This window comes from Rhododendron vialii, chromosome 13a, assembly GCF_030253575.1.
Source record: "Rhododendron vialii isolate Sample 1 chromosome 13a, ASM3025357v1".
In the NCBI taxonomy this organism is placed as follows: Eukaryota; Viridiplantae; Streptophyta; class Magnoliopsida; order Ericales; family Ericaceae; genus Rhododendron; species Rhododendron vialii.
In genome coordinates, this window is record NC_080569.1 from 27,587,501 (window position 1) to 27,603,519 (window position 16,019).

The following is a 16,019-nucleotide window of genomic DNA, read 5'->3' on the forward strand; positions in this document are numbered from 1 at the left end:
TATCATTTTTTCCAATTTAATAAAATAAAGAATTAATTCCGACCAAACTAAATTTAGTCGGTAATTTATATATTTGCCGACTAAATCCCATGTTAGTCGGGAAATATCATTTTTTCCAATTTAATAAAATAGAGATTTAATTCCGACTAAACTATTTTTTGTCGGTAATTTTAATATTTGCCGACTAAATTCCAAGTTAGTCGGGAAATATCATTTTTTCCAATTTAATAAAATAGAGAATTAATTTTATTTTCCATTTTTTTGGAATTTAATTAGATAGAAAACGAAATTCCATTTTCCGACCAAATATATTTTAATCGGGTAATTTCATTTAATCCAAATTAAAAAATCAAACACATTACCCAACTAATAGATTTAGTCATGGAATATCAACTTTTACCCCTTTTTAATAATTTAAAATAAAGGAAATATTTATTCCATCATCCGATTACAGTTGCCACAAGATCGCGAAACAATATTGACGATCAAGATCGTTGATTTTCTTGCACTTGTTGAATTATTCATTCCCGTAAATTTGCGGCTCGATCAGGTTTAGAATATTCCTCTATCGATACGTGAAAAAAAACCAAAAAAAAAATGTTATTAAATAAACAACGGATTTCAGATTATAGTTTACTTTATTTCTGTGTATTTTTTGATAATCCAATAATTTATTAATCTTTTCCTTTTATTTAAGTAAAATAAGCTTTTAAAATATTTTATATGATTAAGAAATTTTGAATCAAAATTCAAACATGATAATATACCAATTACTACACATATACTACTAATATACACTGCGTTTCATCTAATAAATATTTTTAAAATAAAATACATTGAAAATAAATAAGAAAAAAAACTAGTTTTAAAAAAATAATCGGTTTTAAAAAAATAATCTTTATAGGGTTCGAACCCAAATCATTGGGGACTTGAGACACATATCTCAAACCACTAAGGCCAACAATTTTTTTGTGCTTATAATTAGAACAAGTAATATATATTATATAATTCTATTGTATAAAAATGGGCCTATTGTACGGTAGCCACACAATTGCGACACAACTATGACGATCCATACCGTTCATTTTGTTGTTCTTGGTGTTTTAATAACTGTTGCAAATTTTCAAGTCTATCGGGTTTTGGAAGCTCTTTCATCGGGACGTAGATTCATTAATATGAATTTTTTTGTTATGTACGATAACCAATGTACTTCATTTTTTGCACGAATGATATAATCACTCCCACATTAAAGGTAGACGGTTTTGATTTTCAAAAAACAACTTGAGCGGCCCTCAAGTGGTGCAATATAGGATTTTAACGCGTTTAGAAGCACCAAATGTGTTCTGATCACATGGTTTCCGACGTCTGATTATCACCTATTTAGGGGAGAATGATAAATTTCATAAGATCTTAAATCGTAACGGTTTAGATCGAACATTTGAAAAAATGAGTCTGCAGCTACCTTTCAAATCTATACATCCAACTTATCTAAGTCTAAACCAATGTATTCTGCTATAGTCCAATATACGCTAGCCACACGATTGCGACATAAATATGACAATCCATACGGTTCATTTTGTTATTATTGGTGTTTTAATCACTTTCACAATTTTTTTGGGTCTATTGGGTTTTGGAAGCCCTTTCATCGGGATGTAGATTCATTAATAGGAAATTTTTTGTTATATGCGATCAGTATATAACAATAATCAATTTACTTTATTTTTTGTAAAAATGATATAATCACTCCCACATAAAAAGGTAGACGGTTCCGATTTTCAAAAAACAGCTCGGACAGCCCTCAAGTGATGCATTTTAAGACTCTACGAGAATTTTTCTTTATTGAGTGTATATGCTTTATCGTGCGACTGTCGCACATGATCAGGCACGGCAACAGTATAAATAGAAAGAGACGAGGTCGGAGAACAACCCTAGCAGCCCTCTTTCTCTCGGTCTCTGTGTTCTTCTCTCAGGCCCCGTTTCCGGAACGGGAATAAGTACTTATTTTTTAAGAAGGCAATTTCAAGCTCAAAAATCATGTGTTTACGTAAATAATTTTTCTATCAATATGGATCTTGTTTGATAGATCTCATTGAGATCTTTTATACGGTGAAAAAAAAATTGAAAAATAATTTTTTATTTATATTATTTTTGAGTTTGAAAATGTGAAATAAGTACTTATTTTTTAAGAAGTTGTTCTGGAACGGAGCCTCACTCTCATCCGACTCTCTCAACGTCTCTCTCTCTCTCACTCTCTCTCTCTCTCTCAACGTCTTTCTCTCTCCCTCTTAACTCTCAAACAGTGAAGCCGTAGTCGGTGACCACTGACCGGTGGTGACTGCCTTTGCCGTTTCCGTTTCCATTTCCGGCTGTGAGTCGGTGATTGTTCAACGACTGCTATTTCTGTTCCGTTGCTGCTGCCGTTCAGCAACTCAAACGACTCAAACCCTAGATCTACAACTGTCTCTCTTCGTTTCCGGTGACACACAACTCTCAAACGGTGAGTATTTACAACCTTGGCCCGTTTTCATTCACGATCGTCGGCTTTGTCCCATTTTACTGCAAGTACTTGGGGTTTTGATGTGAAAACATGTTAATTCATGCTACTATTTTCGTTTTCTTGTTTGTTGACCACATGTTAATTCCTTCTTGCTACTGCCAATTGCAACCGAGGCTATTGCTTGTTGACAGTAAACTGTTTTAGAGGTTGGTAATAATTTTTAAGTACAATTTGTATTTTGTATGTTTAGTAATGTCTGTGTTAGGTTTTGGTTTTTTTTTTCTTTTTCTAAGACTAATCATACAGGAGAAATCGAAAAATTGTAGTACGAGGTTACACTCTGTTTATGTGTGTTAGGGTTACGAAATGGTTTTTCTAGAAATGGGTACTAATTTTGAACATTCAACCATTTGGGACTTAAAAAACCAACAGCCAGAGTTACACACTGTTTTTTAGGTTGGAGTTGAAACAGATTACTATATTAAATAGACAGAGGAATATTAAAAAATTAGGTAAGAACTAAGAAGCATACCTCTTTTATTTTTTGGGTTGAGGCAAATTTTTTTTAGAACAACACATTAAGCATCGAAAAAGGGCTTCAAATTGGAGTAGTTACTTTTAGCTTAGCCATTATTTTGGCCAATGGCCATTGAGAGAAAGAGAAGAGTATCAGAGAAAGATTGGGAAAACCCATTAATCGAATTGGGGAGAGAGAGAGAATTGCACTCGTTTCCCCACTCTTAGCCAACTCCCCACCGAGGCAGCCAACTCCCACTAGTTGAAATTATACTGCTTTAAATTGGTGAAGTACTGAAGTTGAATTATAATGTTTGGAATTGCAATTTGTTTAGTTTGTTTTCACTTTTGACATGCAATGGTTAAATGCTTTTTCCTCCAGTCCTTCTGGTAGGAAACTCCTATTTGATCTGAATTCTGGTTGTTCACTTGTTCTGTAATTGGTTCATCATTGCAATGTACTTGTCCTGTTCTGTCTTCTGTTTTGATATGACTAGACACAAGCTTTGGAATTTCATAGCAAATTAATAATAAAAAAGTGCATGTTATACAGTAAATCACATTGGATCAATAAATAAAGCTATTAGGTTCTCACACCTCATCATGTGTTTGTTTCATCCCCTTCATCTTGTAGCCTGACTCATTTTCTGCAACTTATACCTTGATAATTTATGAATCCTTGCTTAATTTCCCAATTCTCAAGATTTTCTTATGGTGGAATCCAGATAACGTCTCTGTCCCATGCCTTTTTGTAGCGGATGCCATTTTATATGGAAATGTTTATCCTTATATGGAAATGTTTTATTCTGATAATGTCAGTATTCACTTTGGAGACACTCCATAACTTGAAGCTCTTTTATTGCTCTTATGTGAAGAATATTGAGAACTTCCAGCCAGCTCTTTCCCGGCGCTGCTGCTGCTGCTGCTGCTGCTGCTGGTTTTTCTTGTTTTCTCTTGCTGCTGGTGTATTCTGCTTTCTGCAAATGAAGAAGAGGAAGGAAAAATCTCAGGTGACACATGAGAGGAAGAAGCTGTTGACGAAACTGAGGCTCAAAGCTGAGAAGGTCGCAGCCTGTCTAATGGAAGTAGTATTCCAGGTGAACTGTTTTTTTTTCCCATTTGAATTGAAATTTACAAGTCTCAATAAAGTTTTAAGCAAAAAAGATAGTTCTTTTTGCTAGTAGGCCTCAAATTAGGATTGAATACTACAAACTTAAGAACATTAGAGGCACGGAAATGTGTGCTTTTTGGAAAGATTTTTTTTTAGACGAAAATCGGTTGGTGATGTGTGTACGAAAATCAATGGCACAACACGGCACCGTCGGCACGATTTAAAAAGGCACGGCATGGCACGGCATGACACACGATTAGGTAAACGGGCCGGCACGACATGACACGTCATAAAAGGCATGGCAGAACACAACAAAAAGTGCATGGCACGACACGGCAAAACACCATGGACGCCACCACTGAAGCCACTCCTTTTCTTCCCAACTCCGATCTCTCGCTCTTTCATAAGGTCAGTGTTCCGACTCCGGCCCTTCTTTGGGTCAAGTGTCTCAATTTGTATTCGAAGCACTCGGCTTGGTTTGAGAACAAATAGGATGCGAAATTTGAACTTTGTTGCTGGAAAATGAATTTTGAGTTACTGAAATTGTGATTAAGTGCTGGAAATGTAGTTTTAAGATTAAAAAAGCCCAGTGTAAGTGCTCGAATTGGGTGCTGAGAGCTGGTATGTGCTGAGATTGAGATACAGATGCTGAAATTACATTCTTGAATGCAGAAACTAAGAGTGTAAGTGCATAAATTGAAATTTTAAGTTGGATTTTGTGTTTTAAGTGGTGGAACAATAAAATTAAGAACCTTAGCTTGACTATTGTGTTACAAAGGGGATTGTGTGTTTGGTTTTGGTGATACCGAGTGGTCCGAGTGATATAAAGATATCCGGGTGCTTTATAGTTTACAGAATCTTTGTGCATTACAATCTCTGTTGTGTACATGAATCTCATTTAGAAGAACACCCAATGTTTTGGATGGCTAGTTAAAATGGGCAGGGTAAAAAATGCAGGAAAGACCAAAAGGTTTTCCCTTTGCGGAATATGAGACTGAAGAGATTGCAGACTATGCTGTCGGGCTTTTCTCTGGCTTGTGACTCTTTACAACAGGACATTGAAATTTGCAGTGGGTCCTTTTTCTTTTGTGGATTGAACTAGCTATGTTTGTCGAGGGATCTTGAGTCATACCGTCATTTGGTTGAATATTATGCGGTTTTGCTGTACGGCCTTTCTTATTCATTTGGCTATTTACTCGTGAATTTTGAGATAAGATATTGTCACTCGTAAAGTTGTTCGGCTCAATATTTATCAGATGTAGTCAAGGGCCCAAGCTACAGTAACGCACTACAAAGTGGAATTAACATTTCTTCAGAAATAGGTTGGTTAACTACTGATAGACTATTGGTGGTTGTATTTTAATTACATAGCTCCATTGCTTAGAGGTTAGGATGGAGGTAGGAACAGTCATTTAGTTAAAAAATGGTATGATTCAACCTGCTATATCCTGATTTTTCGAAGAATGGAGGTAGGAGCAGTCATTTAGTTTTAAGAGGTTATGATGGGGGTAGGAGCAGTCAATGAGCTTTGTATTTGCTTAAAGAATAGAAGGGCAAAATAAACTCATTTGAAACTACATGAAAATTCCTAGGACTACTTGAGAAGCGACTTAGTATTTAGCATAAAGGATTGGGAGCCCATTGTCAAGTACTTCATTGATTTTCCATTGCTATTAGGTGACAAGAAGTGTTGATAATGCGTATGGTCAAGTCAGTCCGCAGGAAGAGAAGACTATCGATGCTTTGATAAAAGCAAGGTCAACCTTTTCATAACTCGAGACTTAGGTTGACCTTTCTCTTTCTGTCTTTTTTGTTTTGGAACATGTACTTTTATGCTGCTTCATCGTAGTACTCCTTTGTTGTTTTCTTAGTAGGCGTAGGAGGTGGCCCATGGGACACGATGAGGGAGTTTGATGATAACATCCCCGATCAAGCCTTTGTCAATTTTAAGGTTCCCACTAGTTTGTCCATTTGAATATTGACAATACAGCAAGTGTCCATGTCTGCATTTTGCTGAAATTCAGTAGTTTAGGTAAAAAATTAACTCTTATACCACAAGTATTTTGGACCAAGGGAATTTAACCTCCAGTTACTAAAACCAATATGTTTTTTTTTTTGTTTCTTTAACAGTTGACGGATGGGGAATGCTTCAATAAGGGTCCCTCTTCCCCCACCTCGTTACAGTGCAGCTTCTACCGGCAATAGCTCAAAACTATACAACTTAAGCACTTTTCAGCAAAATACCCCTCCCTACCCTGGATACAGCAATTAAGACTGCTCCATCTTCAAGTTTTGATCAGGTTAGTATCTCAATCAATATTCTTGCTACATCTATTCCTGCTACATCCTATATTGTAATATAGTAGAAGACCGACTGCATCTGATTTTGGTAGTGCACAAGATCATATTGCATGATAGATGGTGGTTTGTTTGTTTTTTTTACAAATTGTCATTTTAGTGGAGTATCCCACAATCCTGCTTTGGGTTACAGAGTATGAAGATCAACATTAGATTTTGGTTGTGGATTCTACGTGCAGCGAGTTGAATTTTTTGTTTGGATACATTTTGTTTAATATTACATGGTTCGTATACTGTTGTTTCGATTTTTGGTTTTTTCCCTTGTTGTCGTTTGACGTGTCATTATTTTGTGCTTTGGGGATTTGGATATAATTTGTTTACTAAATAATTGGTGGACAATTCTATTTATTGGAATTTTTAGTTTCCTATTAATTACAGCATGTTGGCAAATGTGGATGTAATGATCGCTGGCTTCAATTTACAAGGAATGAAAATGGGAAAAGGATTGTAGCAGTTTTTGGGATTTCAGGCTTTTAGAATTGGTTACCAAGGTGTATTATTTTCCAGTTTTTTTTTTTAAAAAAAAAACAGCTTTTATTGTCGACAAATAACTTAGTCACTGATTGTTTTTTCCCAATTTTTTTTTTAAAAAAAATCTATTATTGCCGACTAAAAAAGTTAGTCGCTGATTGTTATTTTTCAGTTTTTTTTAAAAAAAAACAGCTTTTACTGCCGACTAATAATTTAGTCACTAATTGTTTTTTTCCAATTTTTTTTTTAAAAAAATCTATTATTGCCGACTAAAAAAGTTAGTCGCTGATTGTTATTTTCCAGTTTTTTTTTTAAAAAAAAACTGTTATTGCAGACTAAACAATTAGTCGCTGATGAGTGTTAACATTCCCCGACAAAAGTTTAGTCGGTGATAGTCCGAACATTTACCGACTAAATTTTAATTGCCGACTAAACATGATAGTCGATAAAAAAGCAAACTTTAGCCGACTAAATATTTTTTAGTCGGCAAACACAAGACTAAATATTTTTTAGTCGGCAAATGTATTTGCCGACTCGCTTCCGTCGACCAAACTGACGACTAAATTATTTAGTCGGGAAATTCTTTCGCCGACTAAAAATGTCACATTTGCTGACTAAATGGTTAGTCGGGAATGGTGAATTTTCTTGTAGTGAATGTTGTTTTACTCATAAACTGTTATATAATGTGAAATATTTCCATGGTCAATTTTGGTATACATATCTCACCCGAGTTGACTTATGCAAAATGTTTTACATTTTTCCAAGAAAATAGCATGTCTAGCCATCAACTCATCAATGCTTGTTGGTGCTATGTGGACAACCATAAGTTGCCCAATGGTTTGTAATTATTATACTTGTACACTTAGAAACTCTGTGATTAATTATGTTATTTATTGTACACTTTTGCATACTTTTTTTGTGTATATGCATGTTTTAAAATGACGATGATGCTAGAAATTCTTAAACTAGAATATAAGAAGGCCTTCAGCAGCTTAACACCCGCTTGGTCGGTCACGACTTCCAAGATCAATTTTGAGTTGTGACAAGAGGCATGCATGAAAAGAGAGAGATATTGACGTGGTGGCAGTTTCACATTAAAACATTCACATGATACTCACGGAGAAATCCTCTCCCCAGAACATTTATAAACAGGATAATATTTGCTCCTTGATTTCCAACAGCCAAGTAAAATGGTTGTGTCCTTTAATTGCCATTGACAATAAAATAAGCTGAAGATGAGAGCCTCTTAAATACGTCCTTATGCCCATACATGTTGCTATCATAATCAAGCACCAGTAATATTATTAGAAGAAATTATTAGTTTTAAAATATGCAAAATATCCAACATGTATACTTTTCAAGTTGAATCTTAGCTTTGATGGATACAAAGGAATTTGCAGTACAAAATAGATGTCTACTATAACGGCTTTGTAGTCTTTGAGATGACAGTTAGCATTGTTCATTACAAGGTTACAGTACTCTCTAAAGGACGATCTGTGTTTTTAGCTCCTTTCAGTTTCAGACACTACCCGACGGGAGGATGGAGATCTCCATGGACTTCTAATCTCAGCATTCATCAAGTAACCTGCAACTCTAACTATCCTGACTAAAACGCTCTCATTATTTGCATTCACATCAGCCACTTGAGATGAGTGATGACGGCAGTAGTTCCTCAGTAAGTGCCCAAGGAATAGGAGAAAACAAACAGAGGAAGTGCCAACGGAGAAGAAGAATAGGCCCCAGAAGCTTCGGAGGCTCAAGCTATCAACGTTCTCCTCCATTGTATTCTCAGTCATATTCAGATAAGATTTTGAACACACTTTGTTGGGAGTTAACCAAGCCTCTTCTAGGCTTTTCAGAGTCCCGTTCTCTGAGAGTTCGAGAATGACTTCCGAGACACTAGCAACTAGTGAAGAACCTTTTTGGAATACCTGCAAAGGAACATGAATATATGAAGATATCTTTGTACATGCTTTGAAGTCATCAAATACTATGAAATAAAAGGAAAAGAAACGCCAACAAAAAGGAAAATTTTTTGCATGTTCAGTACTCACAAAGCCAAATCCTCCAAATCTGTATGTGGTTCCAATGATGGTAAATTTCCTGCAATTTTTATTGACAAAAACTTTGGCATAAGGGATCTCAAGAAACGCTGCTGAGATATTGTCGGCCTCGAACTCCCTTAGATACTCACCCTCGTCGTTGATGAGACTTACATTCTTGTAGTTAAGCACATCTCGAACGTAATTATGCATGAATGTATAATTATCACAACCGACCTCGTCGTTGATGAGACTTACATTCTTGTAGTTAAGCACATCTCGAACGTAATTATGCATGAATGTATAATTATCACAACCGACTTTTGATGGAGACCAGGGTTTCGGTCGGAGTCGTGAGATTGTAAGCATTGACGTGAGGTTAGCGGTGTAGCTTTGGGTTAAGACCAATGCCAGAAAAAGCCACACCACCACCACAATCCGAGCATAGTTGCTTTGAATCCTCTCCCCTGCGCAATTAACTTAGTGTACTTTTCTTTCCGAGCATAGCTGCTCCCATTCTACTAACTGAATACTTATTTTTTAAATTAAAGATGATATATTGTGAAGGAATAATCTCTCTCGTAAAACAGAAAACAAATTAATTAAAAAATAAGAACCTTAGCGGAACGGGGTAGCTTAAGGCTTCGTTTCGGAATGTGAAATAAGTACTTATTTTTTAAAAAGACAATTTCAAACTAAAAAATGATGGACTTATTGAAATCTAAAAATATGCACTATGGATCTTGTTTGAAAGATCTTATTGAGATCTTTAATACGGTGCAAAAAAAATTAAAAAATTATTTTTCATTTACATTATTTTTTAATTTGAAAATGTGAAATAAGTACTTATTTTTTAAGAAGATGTTCTGGAACGGGCTCTAATTAAAAACGGTATTCATAACAGATTTCTTAGTGGTTTTTACTCCCTCTGCCCCTTTTTTAGAAGTTCATTACAATTCTGCGTGACATTTTCAATAGCTTATATCTCTCAACATATATTATATATAATTTTTTGTTTGATCGGCAAAATAATTATTAAAGGAAGACATATAATATATTTTACATTTCTAAAATCATTGTGTTATAAAAATAAGGTGAAGGTACACAAAGACCCACTCAACTATCATTTTTTCTTACGGAGATCCACTAACATTTAAACTGCCCGTATTGCAATTTTTTTTTTATAACTAAATGTCCGGGTCAACTTACGCACACCTCGACTAACTTTTAAAACTACTCAAATTACATATTTTTAATAATAAAAGTTGAGAGTTAAAGGCAATTGAAAATAGGTCGTAGAACAGTAGTAGACATTTAAAAAGAAACGGAAGGAGTAATAAATTAATGGTGTGTCACTGTTGATTAGATATGCGTAAAGTCATATATTTACGTTGCATACGTATAGAAATTAATCTTGTTATATATATATATCAGTCATTTTCAAATGAAGAGATCCTTATTTTAACTAAAATAAAGATCTCGCCATTTCTCCCATTTTCCGTTCGAATTTCGATGATCCGAACCGCTCAATATGTTCAGAACGTGATTTTAAGAGTACTCACGAGGAATCAGCAAAAAAAATGACCTGGAAGGGTTTCATCCGAGCAGTTTTTATTTGAACCATTCGATAAAAAATAAACAAAAACTGCTCGAATGAAGCCTTTTCGGTCATTATTTTTTACTGATTTCGCGCAAGTACCTTTAAAATCACGTCCTGAATACATTGAGCGGCTTGGATGATCGAAATTCTATCGGGAAAGGGAGGTCCTTATTTTATTAAGTTAAAATGGTTTATATATATATACATATATATATACACACACACACTTACTGTGAGCAAGGAAGAGTGAAGAGAAGGTGAACCAAAGAGCACTTCCGAGTTGATCATTCCACGGACCACTGAAATCCGGATTGGACCGATGTTCGACGAACCAAACTATAAGCATAGTGTAGACCAAAACAGCCGCTGTAGCCAACCACATTCCCAGAGTGAAAGGCTTCAGGAAAATCCACGGCTTCGGGCTGGGCTTCACCGGCACTACCATCGACAAGCCCGACTCTGTAAACGGTACGGTGAATTCCACTTTCTTCGATCGGTTTGCTAATATTGTTATATCGCCTACGGCAGCGCAATAAGTCTTCCATATTTATATGCACATGTACACAGATCTTGTGTTAAACAAGAAATTAAAGGAACCAGAAATGTATAATGAAGAAGTAATTCAGTCCTACTCTGTAGCACATCATTTTCGATAGTTTTTCTTCTTTGATAACTGGATCTCCAGGCTAGACCTCAACTAATTATGGACTCTTGTACGTAGTTAATGACCGGGCAAACTGTGAGACCCGTACTTTATCTTTCCTCCAATTAGCAATTAATAACGTGGATTAATATTATTGGAAGGCTTGTGGTGTGAGACCCGGGTCTTTATTTTAGCAGTTAATCAAAAGTATTAACTGTAAGGGTTGATTGTGTAAAATTTGCCAATGTGAGTGGTAAATGGAAAATTGTGAGAAGAGAGAAAACTAAAAATGGATTAAAAGAGAGAGAGAGAGAGAGAGAGAGAGAGAGATATTTGCATGGAGGGCGTGACATCATTTGGCTAGCTTGCACACGTGAGTTTGGTGAGAGGTGTAAGCATTTGTGTTAATGTGTTATGTGGAGGGCGTGAGTTGGATGAGAGGTGTAAGCATTTGTGTTAATGTGTTATGTGGAGGACATGCAGAAAAGGAGAAGATATGCATATGTTGTACTCCCTCCGTCCCTTTTTTATAGTCCTGTATTTTATTTTGGGCTGTCCCTTAATAAGTGTCCATTTTGCAAAGTTAGTGGGTAAAAGTTGGTACATTGTCTATTTTATCCCTAAAAGTATATTTCTTTTTGAAAAGTAAGTGAGTAAAAGTGTAATGATGATGGGTAAGTAGGGAAAGTGGAGGAAAAAATTGATGTGAAAGATATAATGATGATGTTTTTTTAATAAGTTGAAATTACGAAGCAGGACATTTAAAAAGGGACGGAGGGAGTATAAAGTCTTGACATGAAGAAAGGGGGGAGGTGCCCATGGGAGGGGGCCTTCTCTTAAGAACGTGTCTAATAAGGAAAAAAAAGAAAAAGAACAGCAGAACAGTTGGAGGGTGCAACCTGCATAATTGTATGTATGAACAGCTTTGTGGTTTGTTGTAAATAATGATGTGGGACGGGTCGTACACTTTAATTTCTACGTTGTGGTACTTGTAATTTCGGGTCGTTACACAAACGCTAAAGTGGTCCAAAAATTTCGAATGTTTGGCTTCCGAGAGATTTGATCATGCGAGAATAACTAGCACTTGGGGTTCATTCTTGAAATTTTTTTGGATAACTCATTCTCAATAAATTGTTACTAATAGAGATTTGTTTGCAAAGAATCTATCATATGTGTCACTGTCCCAGTATTTTGAATGGATGGTCCGGATTAAAATAAAACTTTTCCGGATAGGAGTTACTCTGGACCATTGATTACAAAGACGGACGGTCCAGATCATGTGCAGCACATGCTGCACAACACGCTCCCCCGATCCTGAAAAAGGAACATGAAAGAGAAGTGCTACAATACCGGGTATAGTGAGTGTTTACGAAAATTTAATACCGGGTATAGTGAGTGTTTACGAAAATTTATTTTTGCTAATTTTGAGTTTCTAGTTTTTCAAAATCAATTTGGAGTGTCTACCAAAAATTCTAGATATAGATTCTCGGATTTTACAGATTTTAAAAACCTAAAAATAAATGAAAGTCTGATAATTCCAAAGCTTGGTTTGGGTAACTTTTGGTGTTTTCGGATAAAATTTTACATTTTAAGTCTTATGAAAGTTGATTTTCAGCTTTTTGAAATAAACATAACTAGTTTTTACTATAACTTAACTATAATTTCAAAGTTATGGTAAACATGTTATCTGCTTCTACAAAAATCTAAAATCTAGAATATGCAGCAGAATCTGAAGATAGAATCTAAAATCTGTATCTACAGCTATCGCAAACATGCCTATAATCTCCTTATTTGCATAATATTTTGCATAGAAGTTCATAACATTTTTAGAAAAATTCAAATCATCAAGATTATTGAAACTCATTACATATGTATATCAGTATTACTCATTCAAGGTTGATATTATGAAAACTATAAATGTTCAAATGGTCGAAGAGAGATAGCTTACCTTGTTGGCTACACTATCAACTAATTCATCATACGTCCCATTGAACTCCACAAATTTACAAGGCCTACCCAATATCCTTCGAACCTCTTGAAAAATTTCAATGCAGAAACCGGAGTAATCCCTCTCGTCTTGATTCTTAGAATTACTTATCTTCACAAAGTTTTCAAAAGAGGCCTTGCCTGGAACTCCAATTATTAATGTGTCATTATTCTGTTCTGTACAATCACCTTCAACAACAGAGACTTGAGAGAGAGTAAGAAGGAATGATATGAACAGTACTAGTATTGGGATGAACAAGAAGGTTGGTTTTGTGGTAGAGCGGAGGGAAGGCATTTTGGGATTCCAAATAATTGCAAGTGTCGTACGTAACTTAACTTGTGAGTTGATTATTGGCCTTGAGCTTCTTTATTTTGGGGGGGGGGGGGGGGGGGGGGGGGGGGGAATTGGGGTGGAAATTCCAAAGAGTGATCTTTACTTGTGAGTTGATTATTGGCCTTGTGCTTCTTGATTATTGGCCTTGTGCTTCTTCATTTATATTCCGGGGGGGGGGGGGGGGGGGGGGGGGGGGGGGGTGGCCTTGTGCTTCTTCATTTATATTCTGGGGGGTGGAAATTCCAAAGAGTGATCTTTGTACTCAAATTCTTTGTATCTCTGGGGGGGGGAGGGAATTCCAAAGAGTGATCTTTGTACTGAAATTCTTTGTATCTCTCCAACGAAATGTATTGCTAGTCGTTTGATCACATCAAATTTTTTATGAAAAAAATCTAACACAATCTAAAGACCCAAAGTACATGAGAACAGAGATATATAACTTCGGTGGCACAGAGGATCGACAATGGAAAATTCTAGGTGGATTCTTAGGACTCAAGGAATTTGAAATTCTTGGTGTATGAAAGTTCAAATTCTAATTAATGCTCGAGAATAAAAGTCGATGACTCTTTCAGTACGCCCCGGACAAAAACAAAAATAGAAAAATCTCTGATGATGTGTCACATTTCACTTTACCCCCTTCTTTGAGAAAATCTTTCGCATTGCCCTCTTAATCCATCATTTAGCTTCTCTTAGCACTTTTAATTTGTTACTCTTTCGTCCAGATTTGCACGTGAAACTGCAATATGACATGAATATATATATGTCTAATTCAACACTGAAATGCCCCCTTCTTCTTTTTTTTCCAAACGATAATAGATGACTCCAACGAAATATTACATCAAGATGAAAACTCGTTCTTAGACAAATGACCCCAAGATGGCGGGGATTTATTCCACATACTATATCCCAAACCAACTAAACTTTTTCTTGCGAAAACAAGAAACAACCCAATTGGGAGAAACCCAGTCAAGAGAAAGGCTAACGGCAAGAAACTGGAGAGAAAAACCTCCACAAAAGAAAGAAGAATAAGCAAAAGATTGCAAACCAACAAGAAAATGAAAAAACCTCGCCATCATCATCCACCAACAAAGATCTCCAACTCTGGCGATCCAATTATGCACATCTGAACCGCACCACTAGACGAGTCACCGGCGAACGGCGAATATGGACGAGGTACGACGGTAGAGGAACCGGGAAGGCCAAGGCGTCGGGAGGCGTGAGGAGAGGATGAGGGTGGAGAGTGATGAAAGGAGGGGAAAATAGATTCCGATCGGAGGCCGACGGAGTGAAAAACTCCAAAAGGAAGATCGCCCCCCTGCCGCCGCTCATGTTAGGGTGGAAGCCCTAGGGGAAGGGAAGGAAGAAACAAAGAGGTACGACGGCTCATGGAGTATTATAAATGCCCTTTTGATTCTTCTTAACAGTTGTATTTATTCAATAAAAAATCCGAAGTTGGGGAAGATCAGAGCTGGACAGGGACAAAGCCGCAAAGGTACACGGAGTTTATATTCTTTCGATTAATTACAAATTTGTACAGTAGTTAAATAAGACAGCAATTGTATTTTGGTGCCCACAAAAACATATTATTATTAATGTTTCGTCAAAGCTTTAACTACAAACGGTCCGGAACCACTAGTAGTTGTATTGACAGCTTTCAATTTGGAGTTTAATTTCCACACGCTTGAGTATCCGATTTCCCCACTCCTCCTCGACAAGATGAGATATCTTCCCTTCATCAACCAATTCCAATTCCTGATTCCAGTCTGTCACATTGTGCTGGATTTTACCTGGCTCCCATTAATTCCCCAAAATGCTATGGGTACGTACCGAACCATTGCGTGCAGATTATGCACAGATGGCATGTGCGGGCGGCTATAGGATTCCACACAGATGATTCGAGCCATTCAATGAATTTAAAATACTTTTTCAAATGGTCTCGTAAGATGTCAGCTCAATTCAATTATCTATAAGCGCTTCATCGAACATTTCAATTTTTCAATCAGAAGTTAGGATTCGAAATTCTGAATAAAAATTGAAAGATTGGATCCACTACTTAAATGTATCCGAATAACCTGATTTTTTTACGGGACTAGTCGAACAAACATTTTAAATTTATGAAACGGTTTCGGAACATCCATGTGGAACCATTAATATAGGGTCCAACGCACCATATGTACATGATATGTATCTTTTATATGGGTCGGGTACCCATAGTCGTCGGTCTTAATTTCTCTGTCTTCCCTACGTATAACAGGACTTTGAAAGTAAGAATTAATTAAGAGATGAAAATCATGAGGACATTATTGGATTCTGAATTTTCCCTTGTAAGACTAAGAGTAGACACAGAATCCAGCTTTGATATCGTACGTGAACGACTAGGGACCGACATATAGCTAGTCTGGGCACGGGAGACTACCATGGGCTGGCCTGTTACAGGTATTCTCGTGCATCCATCCAGCTA

General features: G+C 36.3%; 1 protein-coding gene and 2 long non-coding RNA genes across 4 annotated transcripts; 2 read left to right on the forward strand and 1 right to left on the reverse strand.

Moving 5' to 3' along the window:
* Positions 1-1,928: 1,928 nt before the first annotated feature.
* LOC131313305 (uncharacterized) lies at positions 1,929-4,365 on the forward strand. Its single transcript, XR_009196161.1, has 3 exons — positions 1,929-1,957; positions 2,207-2,497; positions 3,889-4,365. It is a non-coding gene; the product is annotated as an uncharacterized LOC131313305 (long non-coding RNA).
* A 235-nt stretch (positions 4,366-4,600) lies between these two features.
* LOC131313302 (uncharacterized) lies at positions 4,601-6,878 on the forward strand. Of its 2 annotated transcripts, none has more exons than XR_009196156.1 (3): positions 4,601-5,194; positions 6,255-6,424; positions 6,861-6,878. It is a non-coding gene; the product is annotated as an uncharacterized LOC131313302 (long non-coding RNA). The 2 variants fall into 2 exon arrangements; XR_009196155.1 differs by lacking the exon at positions 6,861-6,878 and adding an exon at positions 6,583-6,727 and having other exon boundaries at positions 4,602-5,194.
* A 331-nt stretch (positions 6,879-7,209) lies between these two features.
* On the reverse strand, positions 7,210-13,591 carry LOC131313301 (glutamate receptor 2.7-like). Its single transcript, XM_058341541.1, has 5 exons — positions 13,187-13,591; positions 10,827-11,133; positions 9,233-9,462; positions 9,008-9,148; positions 7,210-8,884 (listed from the first exon to the last, which is right to left on the reverse strand). Exons 1-5 carry the CDS (start codon positions 13,517-13,519, stop codon positions 8,456-8,458), a joined length of 1,440 nt encoding a protein of 479 aa, XP_058197524.1. The 5' UTR covers positions 13,520-13,591; the 3' UTR covers positions 7,210-8,455.
* Between the last annotated feature and the right edge of the window lie 2,428 nt (positions 13,592-16,019).

Coding starts and splice junctions, on each gene's coding strand:
- LOC131313301 (XM_058341541.1), bottom strand. CDS start 13,519: ATGCCTTCCCTCCGCTCTACCACAAAACCAACCTTCTTGTTCATCCCA. Junction 9,149..9,232: donor TAAGTCTCATCAACGACGAG/GTCGGTTGTGAT, acceptor ATCAACGACGAG/GGTGAGTATCTAAGGGAGTT. Junction 8,885..9,007: donor GATTTGGAGGATTTGGCTTT/GTGAGTACTGAA, acceptor GTTCCTTTGCAG/GTATTCCAAAAAGGTTCTTC.